The following is an 18,107-nucleotide window of genomic DNA, read 5'->3' on the forward strand; positions in this document are numbered from 1 at the left end:
ATATTTGTAATCTCTATAGGCATTGTGAATATGGCATTGCTGATACACCAGGTCAAGGAGAAAATACTGCAAGCAGTCAGGAAGAAACAATTTGAGTACTGTGGAGACACAATCAGGATAACAGAGACCTAGTAGTTTCTACATTAAGGGATCTAAGGGCTTCAAATATGATATTCTGGAGGTCAAAGGAGTTAGAATTAAAACCAAGAATCACCTACCCAGAAAAACTGAGTACAACGCTACAGGGAAAAATATGGTTATTCAATGAAATAGAGGATTTTCAAGAATTCTTGATGAAAAAACCAGAGCTAAACAGAAATTTGACATTCAGATATAAGAAGCAAGAGAAGCATGAAAAGGTAAACAAGAAAAAGAAATCATAAGGAACTTATTAAAGTTGAACTACTTACATTCCTACATGGAAAAATGATAATTGTAACTCATAAGACTTCTCAGTATGAGGACAGTTGAAGGGAATATATATATGTATGTATACATACAAATATGTATGTATAGGAGGGTGTATGTATATATAAATATGTATGTGAGTGTAGGCATATGTATGTCCATGTATACATAGACAGAGGGCACAGGATGAATTGAATATGAAGGGATGATATCTCAAAAATAAAATTAAGAGGTGAGAGAGAAATATATTAGGAGAAGGAGAAAGGGAGAGATAGATTAGGGTAAATTATCTCATATAAAAGAGGCAAGAGAAAACTGTTACAATGGAAGGAGAGAGCAGGAAGGTGAAAGGGAATGGGACAACCTGATTCTCATTGAATTTGGCCCAAGGAGGGAATAACATACACACTCAATTGGGTTATCTTACCCTACAGGAAAATAGCGGGGTAGGGGATAAGAGGAGGGAGGATAGAAGGGAGGGCAGATTGGGGGAAAGGGTAGTTAGAAGCAAACATTTTTGAAAAGGGATAGGGTGGGGCAGCCAGGTAGCACAGCGAGTAAGAGCACCGGCTCCAGTGTTGAGAAGACCTGGAGATCGAATCCCGGGCTCAGACACTTAGCACCCACCCAGAAACACCTGGCCATGTAACCTTGAGCAAGTTACTCAACCCCAATTGCTTAGGGGCGGCCAGGTGGCTCAGCAAGTAAGAGCACCGGCTCCAGTGTCAGAATGACCTGGATCAAATCCGGGCTCAGATACTCAGCACCACACCCAGAAATAATAACTGGCCATGTAAGTTATTTAGCAAGTTACTTAACCCCAATTGCTTTAAAAAAAAAAAAAAGAAAAGAAAAGGGATAGGGTCAAAGTAGAAAATAGAATAAGGGGGGGGTGGGATAGGATAGAGGGAAATGTAGTTAGTCTTTCACAATATAACTAACTATGGAAATGATTTGGGTAACTACACATGTACAACCTATATTGAATTGCTTATCTTCCCAGTGAGGGTGGGTAAGGAGGGAAAAAGGGAAAAAATCTGGAACTCAAAGTTTTAACAACAAATGTTTAAAAATTTGTTTTTTACATGCAACTGGGAAATAAGATATACAGGTACTGGGGAATAGAAACCCATCTTGGGGCAGCTAGGTGGCGCAGTAAATAGAGAACCAGACCTGGAGTCAGGAGGACCTGAGTTTGGATCTGGCCTCAGACACTTACCACAAAAAATAGCCATGTGACCTTGGGCAAGTCACTTAACCCCAAAAGAAAAGAAAAAGAAAAGGAAACCCATCTTGACCTACTAGAAAGTGGGGGGGGGGGTGATGGGGAGGATATAAGAGACAACAGATTGGAGAAAGGGTATTCAGTAAGCTTGCTATTTTGAAGTGGGGTATGGGAAAGATGGGGAGAAAAATATTGTAACTCAAAATCTTGTGGAAGTGAATGTTGGAATCTAAAAATTAATTAATTAATTGAAAAAAAAACTTTTCTGCAGCAACCTGAAAAGCCAGGCTTCCCTGGACAAGTAACTGGTCATCTAGTTTGGGAAGGCTACTTTGGCCAAGGATCACAGTGCTCTCAGTGTTTGTCCCAGGTACCAATTCATGAAAGACACCGACCCCTTCTGTAGAGACCTCCTCACCATCAATTCTGGGGACCTGCCACACGCCTCTCGGCCAGCTCACCTCTGCTAATTATCTCCACACTACTGCAAGGAGACAAAGGATCAAGGGAACAGGAGGAACACAGCACACTTCAGGAAGCAGAGGGGAAAAATGTTCAAGAGCTTCCCTTGTGGCCACACAAACACTAAATGAAACAGAGTCATTGTTTAATAACACCTTGACCCTTTGGAAGAGGGATGTGTGCTCAGCTTCTGGGGGGGATGGGGCAGCAGGGGCCTAGGAAATTGGGAGGGAGGGGAAGACTATCATTTAGATAAGTGCCTAAGTGAATCAGGCTCCCAGTCACGTATTTTTAGTCACATAAGCATTTGCTAATTAAGCACATAAAACTTCTCTCCACTGATCCTCACAACTTTGAAGTCACTATTTTTGCTCCTAAGAAACCAACCAGGGGGTAACCTGTAGTTAAACAAATAACAATATAGCTCATTTGGAAGAACAAAAGGTCTAGAATCTCAAGGGAAATTATTTTTTAGAAAACAAATTGGAATAAAAGGATTAACATTTTTTAAAAAGAGTAAGAATTGGGCAAGTGGAAGCTAATGACTCTATGAGATAGCAAGAAACAACAAAACAATCAAAAGAATGAAAAAAATAGAAGAAAATGTGAAATATCTCATTGGAAGAACAACTGGCCTAGAAAACACATCAAGGAAAGATTATTTAAGAATTAATGGACTACCTGAAAGTCATGATCAAAAAAGAGCCTAGACATCAGCTTCCAAGAAATTATCAAATAAAACCATCCTTATATCCTAGAACCAGAGGGTAAAACAGAAATTAAAAGAACTCACCAATCAACTCCTGAAAGAGATTCCAAAATGAAAACTCATAGGAATATTTTAGCCAAATTCCAGAGCTTCCAGGTCAAGGAAAAAAATACTGCAAACATTCAGAAAGGAACAATTCAAATATTGTGGAGTCACAGTCAAAATAACACAAGATTTCACAGCTTCTGTCTTACAGCATCAGAGGACTTGATATTCTGGAAGCCAAGAATCACCTACTTAACAAAACTGAGTATATGATCTTTTAGGATTTAAAATGAATTTTCAATGAAATAGAGGCCTTTCAATCATTCCTGATGAAAAGACAAGTTGAACAGAAAATTTGACTTTCAAATATAAGACTCTCAAGAGAAGCATAATAAGGTAAACAGGAAAGAGAAATCATAAAGAATTCAATAAAGTTAAACTGTTTATATTCCTACATGGGGAGATACTTATAATACCTAAGAACTTTATCATTATTAGGGCAGTTAGAAGGAGTATGTACAGAAGGCATGGGTGTGAGTTGAATATGAAAAGATGATATCCCAAAAAATAAAATTAAGGGGTGAGAAAGAGGAATGTCCTGGGAGAAGGGGGGAGGGAAAAGTAGAATAGAGTAAGTTATCTCACATAAAAGAGGTGCAAAAGAGCTTTCACAGTGGAGGAGAAGATGGAGGAGAGTGGGAGGGCATTTAAACCTCAGACTCATCAGAATTGCCCGGAAGAGAGAATAACATACACACTGAATTGAGTATAGAAATTTACCTTACCCTACAGAGAAGTAGGAGGAGAAGGGAATAAGAAAAGTAGGTGGGGCTGATAAAAAGAGAGGGCAGATTGAGAAAGGCAATAGTCAGAAGCAAACACTTTGGAGGATGGCCAGGGTGAAAAGAGAGAGAAAGTCGGATAAACAGGAGGAAAAGTAGGATGGAGGGAAATACAAAATAATCATAACTGTGAAAAAAGTGTTTTCTGGTAAAGGCCTCATTTCTCAAATACACAGAGAACTGAGTCAAATTTATAAGAATACAAATCATTCCCTAACTGGTCAAAGTATATGAATAGGCAGTTTTCAGATAAAGAAATCAAAGCTATATATAATCATATGAAAAAATGCTCTAAATCACTATTGATGAGAGAAATGCAAATTAAAATAATTCTGAGGTACCACCTCATACCTATCAGATTGATTAATATGACAGAAAAGGAAAATGACAAATGTTGGAGTGGACATGGGAAAAGTGAAAAGTGAGACACTAATGAACTCTTGGTAGAGTTATGAACTGATTGAACCATTCTAGAGAGCAATATGGAACTATTCCCAAAGAGCTATAAAACCATGCATACCCATTGATCCAACAATAACACTACTAGGTCTATATTCCAAAGAGTTAAAAAGGAAAAAGGAAAAGGACTTACGTACAAAATTTCTTATGGTCACTCTTTTTGTGGTGGCAAAGAATTTGAAATTGAAGGTATGCTTATCAATTGGGGAATGGCTGAACAAAATATGTTATATGATTGTGATGGAATACTATTCTGCTATAAGAAATGATGACCAGGATGCTCTCAGAAAAACGTGGAAAGGGAAGATTCTGGAAAGATGGCAGAGTAGGTCAGAAAATTCCAAGCTCTCCAGATTTCCCCCACATGCAAGACAAAACAGCATCTCAGGAGAATGTAGAGGGTAAAAAGAAACAAGAGTTGAGGCAGAACAGTGGTTCTCCTGGGACAACTGGAGAAGATCCTAAGAAAAATCACAGGACCTGGGACAGCTAGGTGGCACAGTGAATAGAGCACCGGCCCTGGAGTCAGGAGGACCTGAGTTCAAATCCAGCCTCAGACACTTCACATTTACTAGCTATGTGACCTTGGGCAAGTCACTTAACCCCAATTGCCCTGTCTTCCCACCTCCAAAAAGCAAATTAAAAAAATTATTTAATGAACAAATAGAAGAGAATTGTGAAACACTTTTTTTTCTTTTTGGAGGGCAACTGGGGTTAAGTGACTTGCCCAAGGTCACACTGCTAGTTTGTGTGTGTGTGTGTGTGTGTGTGTGTGTGTGTGTGTGTGTGTCTTAAGTGTCTAAGGCTGGATCTGAACCCAAGTCCTCCTGACTCCATGGCCGGCACTCTATTCACTGCGCCACCTAGCCACCCCTGAAACATTTCTTAAGAAAAACAACTGATCTAGAGAATAGATCCAAGAAGAGAAAATATAATAATAGAAATGCTTGAGAGCTATGATTAAAAAAGAAAGATTCAGTAGAACTGAGTATGATGTGATTTCTAAAAAGCAAAATCATAAACCAATGAAGTATGAGAGGAAGAAATGATATAGAGGAATCTGATGGGGGCAGAGGGCTGGCAGTTCTAGAACCCTGCTCTCATCACGAATGGGCTAAAGAGGGAACAATACATGTATACATATATACACACATAAATATACATATATTTGAATGGGTATAAAAGTCAAAATTCAGAAAAAATAAAAGGCTAAGTGGATAGGGAGGGAGAAAGGATAAGGGGAGGAAATGACAAGAGGAAAGAGTGGGAAGTGAGGATAAAGGAGGGATCGGTGAGGGGGTAGGTTAAGTAAAAGGAGGTCAAGGTAGCTGATTAGAGGTAAAGTAGAGGAGTCAGTAGGGATAGGAAATAAGAGATAAACATAAAAAAAGATTAGGAGTAGAATTTATTAGGGAAAAAAGTAGGGATAGTAATCATGATCTCAGACAAAGTTAAAGCTAAAATAGATTTAATCAAAAGATAAAAATAGGGAAACTACATTACATGTCAGTCATATTACTCAATATTGTTTAAGAAGGCTCAGCTGTGCTGCTGAGATACAGCCTGGGGAGGATACCTGCCCGGTGAGTACAGAAGCAACTCGGCAGGGGCTCTGCTGGCTGTGGGCACTAACGGGAGGGTGGACAGCTGGGTGCTTCTTAAACTGTGGGTTGTGAAGCACTGGGGGGTCATGAGTGGGAAAAGTTTAAGAAGCCCTGTTTTAGACTATTTAAAATAACTACACTACATAAGGTTGGAATATTGCTATAGTATAGAAAATTATGAGTTGGTAGACTTGGAAAAATATGGAAAGAATTGGACTTATGAAGGAAAATGTTATCCACCCTCAGAAAAAATAGATGACAAATAAGTATAGTACAGTCTTACATAGGTGCACATGAAAGTATATGTCTATGTGATTATAGATATCTAAGTATATGTATGCATATAGGAGTATATGTGCATATGTGTTTGTGTGTATATATGCATATATGTATACACACATATATACATATATGTGTATGTGTGTATGAATGTGGATATATACACGCTTAATTGCAGTCTTCTTGGGGGGGAGGAAGGGGGGAAAAGAACAAAGTAAAAAGTGCACATCAGAGAACAAAAGAAAACTCACAAGGAAGCAAAGAAAAGATGAAAAGATGGACAGCTCTGAACACAATGTGTAGTATTTATTAAACAGGCTTTCTTTTTTTTTTGTATCTCTGAACAATTATGTTTTTATTTTATTTTTTCCAATTTATTTATTTATTTTTAGTTTTCAACATTCATTTCCATGAGACTTTGAGTTACAATTTTTCTCCCCATCTTTCCCCTACCCCCCACACCAAAATAGCAAGCTTACTAAATACCTCTTCCCCCAATCTGTTATCTTTTATATCTTCCCTCATCCCCGCCCAACTTTCTAGTAGGGCAAGATGGATTTCTATACCCCAGTGCCTGTATATCTTATTTCCCAGTTGCACGTAAAAAGCAATTTTTAAAAAATATTTGTTTTTTAAAACTTTTGAGTTCTAGATATTTTTTCCCTTCTCTCCTCACCCACCCCCGCTGGGAAGATAAGCAATTCAATACAGGTTGTACATGTGTAGTTACACAAAACATTTCCATGGTAGTTATATTGTGAAAGACTAACTATAATTCCCTCCATCCTATCCTGCCCCTCACTTTTTCTATTTTCTCCTTTGACCCTGTCCCTTTTCAAAAGTGTTTGTTTCTAACTACCCTCTACCCGAATCTGCCCTCCCTTCTATCATCCTCCCTCTTATCCCCTTCCCCACTTAAATAGGCTTTCTTGAAAGGAATTTATTGCTGTATATTTTGAATCCTCTCATGTTCTGTTGTGCTCATGTCAATGCTTTTTTTCTTAAGAAAGTTTGTTTCTTTTTTCTTGCTGTGTATTTAAGTTTTAGTATTTAAGCTCAAAATAAATTAATAATAAAATAAACTGGAAAGTCTTAACATGAACTGATACAAACTGAAGTGAGCTGAACCAAGAGAACACTGTACATAGTAACAGTAATATTTTATGATGATTAGCTATGAATAACTTAGCTATTCTCAGCAATACAATTATACAAGACAATTCTGAAGGATTTATGATGAAAAATTCTATCCACCTTTAGAGAAAGAACTGATAGAGTCTGTATGCAGATCAAAGCACACTTTTTAAAAAAAATTTATTTTTCTGGGGGCAGGGGTGGTGTTTTCTTTCACAACATGACATACAGAAATATGTTTTGCACAACTGCAAATGTTTAACCTGTATCAAATTGTTTGTCTTCTCAATGAGGGGGAAGGAAAGGTGAAAAGGGAGAGAGCTGGGAATTCATAATTTAAAAAAACAAATGCTAAAAATTGTTTTTACAGGTAATTGGGGAAAAATAAAATATTAAATTTTTAAAAAGAGAGTACTTAACAATACAAACAAGGAACACGGAATGATTGAAGAATACCTAATGCTTGTTCAATAAAACTATTCCATCTGTATATCTGTCATGAACAAACAATACAGAAAACAATGTCTGAGCCCAGAAGTGAACAGGAAAAAGAGAATAGACTATGTTGCATTTGGGAAACTGCTTGGTGCTCTCAATGATCCCACATTATTCCCTGATACAAAAACCCATATTTTTACTCTTTTATTGATGCTATATGGCAGAGATTATCACAACCTCCAGATAAATGAAATTATAGATTGAAAGGACAAAAGAGAGATAGGATGAATGTACATAGCTGCAACATATGTATTACCAATGATAACTTGTCTACAAGAAGTAGCATAATTTTTATTTTAGGTCTATAACTGTGATTTAGTCACCTTAGAGAACTCCCAGAATAAAAACTCCCTCCACTTATGAAGAACAACAATTCATAGTCTTCAAGAATTGCTTGCAGGCACTGAGAGGGTGATTTGTCTATAGTTACACACTAGAATGTTTGAAAGGCAGGTTTTGAACCCGGATCCTCTTGACTAAAGGTCCAAACTGCTTTCTACTATGCTAGGGCATCTTGACATAATCATCTATGTATACATGTAAAAGGAGATTACAGGTATAAGACTGACAGTCCAAGTGACACAATGAGACAAACACAAGTGACTCATGGGAAGATGGAAGCCCTCGCAGAAGGCCTCTTTCTAATATGTTAAAATAGGTCTTCTGTGGATAAGAATTGCACAGTGTGAGAGGGCAAGAATATGGTACAATCTGCAACTTTGGAAGGAGTTCCCAAATTAACAAAATAAGGGATCTGTACTAAATTAACATACCAAATTTAGATCAATCAGTGATATGAAAAATACAAATGACTGTATTATACATATACAGATTATTTACATGTTATCTATGCTTTATTTCAGATTATAAATTATGTGTTTCTTTTTTTGCAACAAATATGCCTATCATCTTTTTCCTTTAGGTTTTATTAAATGAGCACACAATGGACATTAGCAGGAAAAAAAATCAAATTGGGCTAAAACAAAACAAAATAGGCCACAAAACCCAAAGCAGATCATTTATGAGGGTAACATTTAGCTAGCTATCTTCAACTCAACATTCTTTCCCCATCCAATCACCTCACATTGAGGTCAGCTTCAATAATCCACTAGAACAGAAGCTCTTTCACAGAAATAAAAGTACACATGTCTTATAAGACAAAAGGCTAAAAAGCATTTTTGAAAACTAAATTCTGAGGTCCTTGCCAATTGGTGGCATTTTATTTTACATTAGTATGCAGTTTTTAAGAAGAAAAAACAAGAGACAGCATTCTGAACCTTGTATTACCAACCCACACAAAGTCATGCAACAAAGCTACTTAAGGAAATTCCTCCAGATACTATGTATTCTCCTAAAATGTAAATAGGCTTATTCTGAGTTCTAAGATTTAAAGATGCAAGCAGATCAGTCAAACATTACACTTCAGTTTGTTTTTTTTTTCCTCCTTTTTTCAGCCTTCTAAGAACCTCGACACAGGCTGATTAGATAATATTCATTCCACTGGAGGAAGGATAGGAGACAGTAGAGAGAAACAGAATAGCTGTAGAATTCATAAGTGCATCCCTTAAACACCAAGGAACTCTATAAATCCCTACATTTATCCTCATCTGGCTCATTTATATTAGTGTATTCAAAGGTGCCTAGAATTTGCTTACCCTTAATTCCTACAGAAAGCCCTTTTTTCACCTAAATAAAAAAAATGCACAAGATCTATGGTGGAAAATGCTGACTTCCTAAGATACAGTTACATAAACAGCTTCATTTCCCAGAACCAGAGCTAGATTGAGACCCAACAGTAGCAGTGAGGTGGAAGCACATGACTCATCTATGTATACATGTAAAAGGAGATTACAGGTATAAGACTGACAGTCCAAGTGACACAATGAGACAAACACAAGTGACTCATGGGAAGATGGAAGCCCTCGCAGAAGGCCTCTTTCTAATATGTTAAAATAGGTCTTCTGTGGATAAGAATGAATGTTTTAACAACTCTTCAGTCACTAAATCCTGTAGTTCAGATTAGAGGTAGGTGTGACTCTACTCCTTGAGAAGCGAAATTGTACTAAGAAATCCCTTCTAGTAGTTGTGAATTGATCCAACCATTCTAGAAAGCAATTGAAAACTAACTATTCTCAAAGGGCTATGAAACTGTGCAACGCTTTGACCCAGCAATACCACTACTAGTCTGTATCCCAAAGAGATCCAGAAGAAAGGAAAAGGATCTATATGTATAAAGATATTTATAGCAACTTTTTTGTGGTGGCCAAGAACTGGAAATTGAGGGAATGCCCATTAATTAGGGAATGTCTGAACAAGTCTGTGGTATATGATTGTGATGGAATATTATTGTGCTATAAGAAAAGATGAGCAGGATGCTTTCAGAAAAACCTGGAAAGATTTACATGAACAGATGCAAAGTGAAGTAAGGAGAACCAAGAGAATAATGTACACAGTAACAGCAATATTGTATGATGATCAACTGTGAATGACTTAGCTATTCTCAGCTATACAAAGATCCAAGAAAATTCTGAAGGACTTGTGATGAAAAATGTCATGCATCTCCAGAGAAAAAAAATGGATAGAATCTGAATGCAGAGCTAAGCATACTGGGTTGTTGTTTTTTTAAACTTTATTTTTCTTGAAGTTTTTTGTCTGGTTTTCTTTTACAACATGACTAATGTGGAAATGTGTTTGCATGACTGCACATGTATAACCTTTATCAAATTGCTTGCCTTCTCAATGAGGGAAGATGGGAGGGAAGATAATTTGGATATTGTACAAGGTCATTAAGCCAATAGCTATATTATTAGTGATACCTCTGATGACTAGAAAAGGGTATGAAACCAATTTGTCACAAAGGAGAGAGTAATAACTTAGGAATTAGATTCCTCATTTTGACATGAATAGAGTATGACTTGACCTCTTAAGGTACAAAAATGAGATATGTGGACCTTCTTGGATTGCCTTTATAATTTGGAATTTTCCATAGAGCATCTGAAAAATCAGAATCAGAAATTAGATCTAGGGTCTGCTATGAGAAAAGTGTTATGAAAACTGTAAATATCAGTTTTAATAATAATCTGGAAAGTATAAGATATTGATATGTCACTTTTATCTCTTCCACAAATGATACACTGTAATGTAATGCCAAAAGAAGGCAACTTCCCAGGTTCAAAATACCAGCATAGGTGCTCTCTATTTTATTTAGTGACAAACCAAGAACAGAGAAGATCAAAACATGACATCATTCCAAATACAGCATTTACTAAGTGTGATTAAATAATCTCTAAGTACTACCCCACCCCAGGATCTTCCAATCATTCAATCAATTACAAAGTCTCTGTTCTAAATACTTCTCCACCCCTAGGCTATACCTTAATTAAGTCCACCACAAAGCCCCTCTTCTCAAATGTAGATTAGTTTCCAAACATAAGGTCAAAAGTTCCCCACCCCTGGATCACAATTGAATCTACCCCAGAGTTACATCAAGTTTAAACACAGCACTTAATACCCAAATGGAGGTCTTTTCTTCATCTTGACACGAGGCAAGTTCTCAGCAATCTTAGTTCCTGGGGAGACAAGGCTTAGCAAGGCCATAAGATACATTGCCAGTCCCTTCATGAATTTATCCTCTGTCTGTAGAACAGTCCTAGAACCCCTGAACACATTAGCAAAGCCCTCTCCCAGGATTTCTGTAAACATACAACAAGAAAATCCTTCTTCAGGGCTTCTGAACCAACAGAAAGGCTCCCAGACCCCTGCAACAACAGCACTGTCCCTCACCAGTGGACAGTATTCACTCTGTCTGCCGGACAGTCTCCAGACCCCTGCAACAACAGTACTGTCCCTCACCAGTGGACAGTATTCACTCTCTGTCTGCAGGACAGTCGCAGGCCTTCTTAGCGTACAGCCAGGTTCCAGGACTTCTTCAACAAAAGGACAGTCTTTCACCAGTGGACAAATCTGGCAAAATAACATCAAAACAGACAGACAAAGTACCAGCAAAACAGCCATGTCTCCTCAGTCCTTGGCAGCTCAGGGGGCAGGTCTCAAAAGTCCAGGGCAATTCAAAGCGGCCACCAGCAATTCTCTTAGTCTCTCTCTCTCCACGAGGTGCTGCTTCCAAAAAAGATCTTCCGCCTCTCTCTTGTGTCTCCAAATCTACATCACCAGCTCCTCCCAGTTCAGGACTTTCTTTTCACATCAACAAGCCCATCCCACAGGTGGGATTAACAAACTCTGGGTTTTAACACAATCAATTTGAAAACCAAGCCAATACAGGGGAATCTTTAATTGCCATTACTATCACATACACACATGTGTACATGCATATATCTATATACATACATATGTGTGTATGTGTATAAATATGTGTGTATACCCATACAGACACATATACATATATACAAAATAGGTCTTGCTGTTTTGGAATAGCCTTGTTCAAATGTGTGACCATATGAGTTTCCTGTTCATCTAACAGCAAAAAAGGCCCACTTATGTGCTTCCCATACTGGTAAATGTCCCAAGGTCCCTCAACAAGTCACCATTCCCAGTCCTGTGGATCATAAGTATTTTCTTATGGAGAAGGGAAGCACTAGACCAAGAAGGAGCCTTCCTGGCCAAGGGAATGGTGTTGACAAGTTTTTATTAAGTGCGTACTACATTTCAAGTACTTTGATAAGTGCTGGGGTCACAGAGAAAAGCAAAAACACTCTCTGCCCTCAGAGAACTCACAATCTAATGAGAGACAATATAGAAACAACCACATACAAACAAGATAGAAAAATCAATAGATATGACTAATTGGAAATAATCACAGAGGGAAGTGCTTATATTAAGGGGAACCAGAAAAGGTTTCTTGAAGAAGGTAGCATAAAATCTAAAAGTTGAGATTTGAAGGAAGCCACAGAAGCCAGGAGACAAAGGTGAGTAGGAAGAGAGTTCTAAGTATGGGGAGTGGCCAGTACAAATTCAGAGTGAAGACATGGAGCACCTTGTGTCGAGAACATCAAAGACACTGATGTCACTGGTAATACAGTATGTGGAGAGGAGTAAGGTGTAAGAAGACTGGAAAGCTAAGAAGGAGTAGGGGGATGGAGTAGCTAATGCCAGGAACAGCAAGCATCCACATGGAGGGGAGGTAGAAAGGGGCCAGATTACAAAGGGCTTTAAAAGTCAAACACAGGATTTTATATTTGATATTTCAAGTAACAGGGAGGCAAAGGAGTTTATGAAGTAGAGGCTGATGTGGAATGTCGCTTTGATAGGGAATGGAGGATGAACTAGAGCGAGGAGAGATGAGACAAGGAGACCAACTAGAAGGCTACTGTAATATGATGGTATTACAGATAATATAATACAAGCTTGAGGTGATGAGGGCCTTTACCAAGGTAGTAGCAGTATCAGAGGAGAGATGCTGCAAAGGTAGAGTCAACAGTATTTGGAAACAAGGCTTTCAGAAACAAATTTATTAATTCTATTTGAAATATCTCTCCTTATAGAGAGATAAATCCAAAGGGAAAGAGATCTGTCTTGTTTTTGAAAATCTCTCTGACTTAACACATTTTCTACTTACAATTTACAGGGCTGATAAATGAGCTGAATGTTTTATTTTATTCCAATATCAGAACTAAAATATCAAGGAACCAGACTGAGTATGAGACAGGCTATCACACAAACGAATACAAATAGTGAAAATATTTGTGTGCTGTTATCAAAAATAAAATGACCTGTCAAGACTAAACTACATATTACCATTAATAAACTTTAGCTATCCAAGGTAGAATAAATATTTTCTTTTGTATATTCCTAATAATTGATTCAGTCTTTAGACTAGAGCAGTATTTGGAAAGAAAAAAGAAATTAATCAAGGTTCTCTTAAACCTACGAACTGTGATAAAATGACATCACTTGCTGAAGGTCATGTTTTCTTTGAAATAATACTGTAATCAATAGCAGATCTCCTATTTGCAAAACTATAAAGATTTCCCAAGTAATATGTTTTGTCCAAATGGTATCTTTTTCAGGAAAGATGACATGAAGGAAATCACAGAAATAAACTGATATTGAACTAGTATAGTTGTTTGCATTGTGATTTTTGTCAATTTATGGTCATAAGAGTAAATGAGATAACTGTAAAGCATTTAATACAATGCTTAGCACATAGCTGATAATAAATGCCAGTTTCTCTCTTGTTCTCTCTCTCTCTCTGTATATATATATATATATATATATATATATGTATGTATATATATGTCTGTATATATATACACACATGTATATACCTTTCTCTCAAGAACACATGCTGAAAATTACTTAGCTTATCTAAATAGGCAATTAGAAGATCCAATACATACAGTGAATACATCAAAAATCTGTGGTAACTCCATCAATTAATGCAGATAAAAACACCCTATGATTTAGTAAATATGCCCTGGAGAATTTTCTGACTCTCACTAAAAAGCATCAGGTGTAGGATATGAACATAGGTCTTCTTGACTATAACTCCAGAACCAAATTCCCTCCACCAGCTTGCTTCTCTGGATAGTGGAGAAGGAAAACTCAGTACTCTGCTTTTTTTAGGCAGAAGTCAGTCAGAAACAAAATTATTAATTTTATTGAAAGCACCTCTGATTAGAGAGTAATTCAAAGGAAAAGAGATCCATCCTGCTTTTTGAAAACCTACATGATCTAAGTCATTTTCTACTCGGTTTATTGGGTTCATGAACAAAGACAAAATTCCATAATCAAGATTAAACAAGGGAACAAAGTTTAGTTTCTGATTCATCAAACAGAGCAATAGTAATTTAACTTTTTGGAATACCCTGGAGAATCATTTTCCCAAAACTATTCAATCTCCTCTTTAACCAGTCTCTCTAAGGATTTTTCTTTTAACTTGGCCAAAGGTAAACTCAAAAGGCATTTCTATTAGTTGCACTAATCAAAAGATATTCTTGATCTTAAACTGATTTAAATCAATTTCACAGATTTTTCCCAGAAATGATCCGGCCTCTCCTATTAGAGAGTATAAGAAAGAATAAGGAGTGACTCGACGAGGCGAGGTGATGAGGTCCTGCACCTGCGTAGGGAGAAGGGGATGTATGAAAGAGATGCTGTGAAAGTGGAAGTGAGACTTGCATATGTGGGGTGAGTGTGAATGAAGATTTAAGCAAGACACAAAAGATGAAGCCTGGAGAATGGGGAGAATGGTTCTACCTTCAACAGTAAAAGTAGAGTTGGAAAGAGGGGAAGAGTTTGATAAGGATATTGTCTGTTTAGCATTAAACTTCAAGGACTTTTAGGGTTTCCATTCCAGTAAGTCTAAAAGGACTTCAAGTTACAACAATGACATGATATCACTTCATATTTTTAAAAGCATGAATATGGAGGGGGGGGAGAGGGGCAGCAGGTAGGTAGGGCAGTGAATAGAGCACCGACCCTGGAATCAGGACTTGAATTCAAATCCAACCTCAGACACTTAACCTCTACTAGCCGTGTGACCTTGGGCAAGTCACTCAACCCCAACTGCCCTGACAAAAAGCCAAAAAAAAAATGTGAATATGGGAAGGAGGGTTAGTATGTTTCCGCCATAGCCATTCACTATTTTTTTAAATCATAAAATTTAACTCGTCTTTACAATGACCCTTAAACTGATCCTTTTTTCTCATTTCTGTCAGTGTTAAAAAATGAGAGAACTGATTTGCTTAGTTTTTCAAAATTCTGCCTACTTTTAAAAATGTATTTCCTGGACAGCTAGGTGGCACAGTGAATAGAGCACCAGCCCTGGAGTCAGGAGAACCTGAGTTCAAATGCAGCCTCAGACACTTAACATTTACTAGCCCTGTGACCTTGGACAACTGCCAATTTCCCTGCCTTCCCCCCTGCAAAAAAAAAAAAATTGTATTTCCTAGTGTGCTAGGTCTGGTATAAGACTTGAGTTCAAATCTAGCCTCAGACACTCAATCTCTATTTGCCTCATTTTCCTTAACTGTAAAACAGGGATCATAATAGCAACTACCTACCAGGGCTGTGGATAAAATAAAATAATATTTGTATAGTGGCTGGCACATAAGAAGTAATATGCATATATGTGTACATGTATATATACACATATTACATGAAAAACATACACATGACATATATACACATATTTTATGTATATTAGTTTCATTAATATCTGTCAAATAGGAAATGTCTATGTAAAAATAAATTTGTAGCAAGAAAGGATCCAGAGTCCCAGGAATATTTTTTAACACAGACTAAGGTTTACCTAAACTACAAAAATTGTACCGTAAGATTGCTTAAAAAGTTTTGATCAAAAATTGACTAATATTTTATTATTGTTCTCCAGCATGCTACATTTTATTGAATAATTACAGAATAATATACCAAAAAAGACATAGGTGGAGAAATGACTAGATTTGGACCTGGGTTCAAGCTCCTCTTTGGACACATACTGATAGTTTAAAACTTGACAGGTCACTGAAACACTCACTGATCCCAGGCAATTCTCTAATCCTTTAAGTTGCAGAACTGTTGCCCATATGCAAAGAAACCATAAGTCTAGACTGAAAACAAAACCCCAAATCATCCAAACATCAAGTAGAACAAGAGTTATACATACTCTAACTGTAATATTATGGTCTTATTGGTACCTTAGGAGAGGCAATGTAGATAGAGATGCAAAGAAAGGGGTTGTGGGGGGGAGGGGAATCAAATACCACCTACCCTCTAGTGCAGTGGCAGTGTGGCAAGTGGGCAAGTGGAAAGTCTTTTTAACCTTTCAGTGCTCCAGGCAACACTCTTGAGAAGCTAAGTTACAGAGAAGAAGCCTTCCTCCATTGATAGAGGGAGTTTCCTCATCTGGGAATTCCATACATCAATGAAATTATAGGTCCAATCTCTCTCCCTGCTAATTCTTTATTTCTAATTGATAATCTCATTTAAAATATAAAGCCACACTTCACAGTTACACCCCAGTCCAAGATTTATCTTTTCTTCAAGTCATTTGCTTTCAGAACTTCAGGTTTAATTTTTACTGGGCAGGGTGACCTCATCTCTACCTTGAAGCTTTGCCCACACTGAAGAGTGCTACCTCACTCATTGGTGAAAACCAGGCATCTACATGATCACTCAGTAAGAGTTGTTTTCCTTTTGTACAGTATAACAGGAATGACTGAAGCAAAAGAGAAGCTAAGCCTTTGAGAGGTGCTAATATTGTAATTTCTCCTTATGACTAAATAATAGGAAAGATATATGACTAAGGTATTTTTTTAATTTAATAAAGTTGTGACTTCTCCAGACTCAAATCTATTAACTACCTAGAGAATTCTTAGTGCAATCCAGGCTAGAAACAACATTAGCTATTTAAATTTTTATTTAATCACTCCAAATCATCCTTAATCTTCTCATATACATCTACTTGAATACAAATATGAATTTCTCCTCCCCCCACAAACCCTATCTCCATGCTTCCAATATACAGATATATACTTATTTCCATAGGTATTTTTCCTAACATGGAAACAATGAACTCTTTCAATAGCACCTGGTCAACTGTGCTCACATTAATATAAAGAGTCAGCTCATAGGATCATAGATCAAGTGCCATATAAACCTCAGAGGTCATCTAGTCCAATCCCCTCATTTTGCAGATGAGGAAACTGAGGCCCAAAAAGTTAAGTGCCTTGCCCAAGGTCACACAGGTAGATAAGCAGATGTGTCAGAGGTAGAACTTGAACCCAGGTCCTCTGACTTCAAAATGAAGCTTCTTTCCACCGAAGTATTCTGTGTATCCCCTTCTTTTATTTATTTTTAATGATAGGTTTGGAGCCGCAAGAGGAGAAAAAAGACAACTGGAAACTCACCTCTTTCAGCTGCTCTAGTTCTTGCTTAAGGCCATCGTATTCAGCCTCCAGCTCATCATACTGCTGCTTCAAAGTGAGCTTCTCTTCCAGGACCACCAGGCCATATTCAGCAGCCTGGATCTTTTCGTGGGTTGTCTCGGTGAGCTCCTTAGTCAATCTTTCGATCTCAGTCTTATAATGATCCACGCTCTGCAATACCTCCTCTGCAGCCATAGCTCTGGTAATGGATGGAAACGGGAGGGGGTGAGTGGAGGCGGGAGGGAAGAAAAGATGCAGGGGGTGGGGTGGGGCTGGGGAGGGGAATTAGAGTGAGGGGAGAAGAAAGATAAAAGGGGGTGGCAGTTCAAGGGATGAATGTGTCCCTAGAAGCTTTTCTGCAAGCAGCGGCTGACTATTTGAAGGGAAATTTAATATGAAGAATGAAAAGAAGAAAATTCGCGAAGAGGTTGCAGCTGCTGCACCATTCATGTGTCCCCGGGACTGGTCCCCTCCTTGGCGGCTCAGCAGCGGTGCACCATGGTGCTGCGCTGCTGCTGCTTATACAGAGGCTTATTATTCTGCTTATTCAGAGGCTCG

At 37.7% G+C, this 18,107-nt stretch overlaps 1 protein-coding gene and 1 pseudogene across 1 annotated transcript in view; one reads left to right on the forward strand and one right to left on the reverse strand.

Annotated features, from left to right (window-relative positions):
• LOC138166314 (interleukin-17 receptor B pseudogene) overlaps positions 1 to 2,103 on the forward strand; it is a 5,087-nt pseudogene extending 2,984 nt beyond the window's left edge.
• Positions 1 to 17,819, reverse strand: part of BICD1 (BICD cargo adaptor 1) — a 204,554-nt gene extending 186,735 nt beyond the window's left edge. Inside the window, exon 1 of the mRNA XM_069094849.1 lies at positions 17,532 to 17,819. Within this exon, the coding sequence (XP_068950950.1) occupies positions 17,532 to 17,744 (213 nt within the window). The 5' untranslated portion in view covers positions 17,745 to 17,819. The remainder of the gene's footprint in view (positions 1 to 17,531) is intronic.
• Between the last annotated feature and the right edge of the window lie 288 nt (positions 17,820 to 18,107).

The sequence above is a fragment of the Petaurus breviceps genome, unplaced genomic scaffold, assembly GCF_028583685.1.
Source record: "Petaurus breviceps papuanus isolate PSGF00001 unplaced genomic scaffold, PetGlider_PUasm1.0 221, whole genome shotgun sequence".
In the NCBI taxonomy this organism is placed as follows: Eukaryota; Metazoa; Chordata; class Mammalia; order Diprotodontia; family Petauridae; genus Petaurus; species Petaurus breviceps.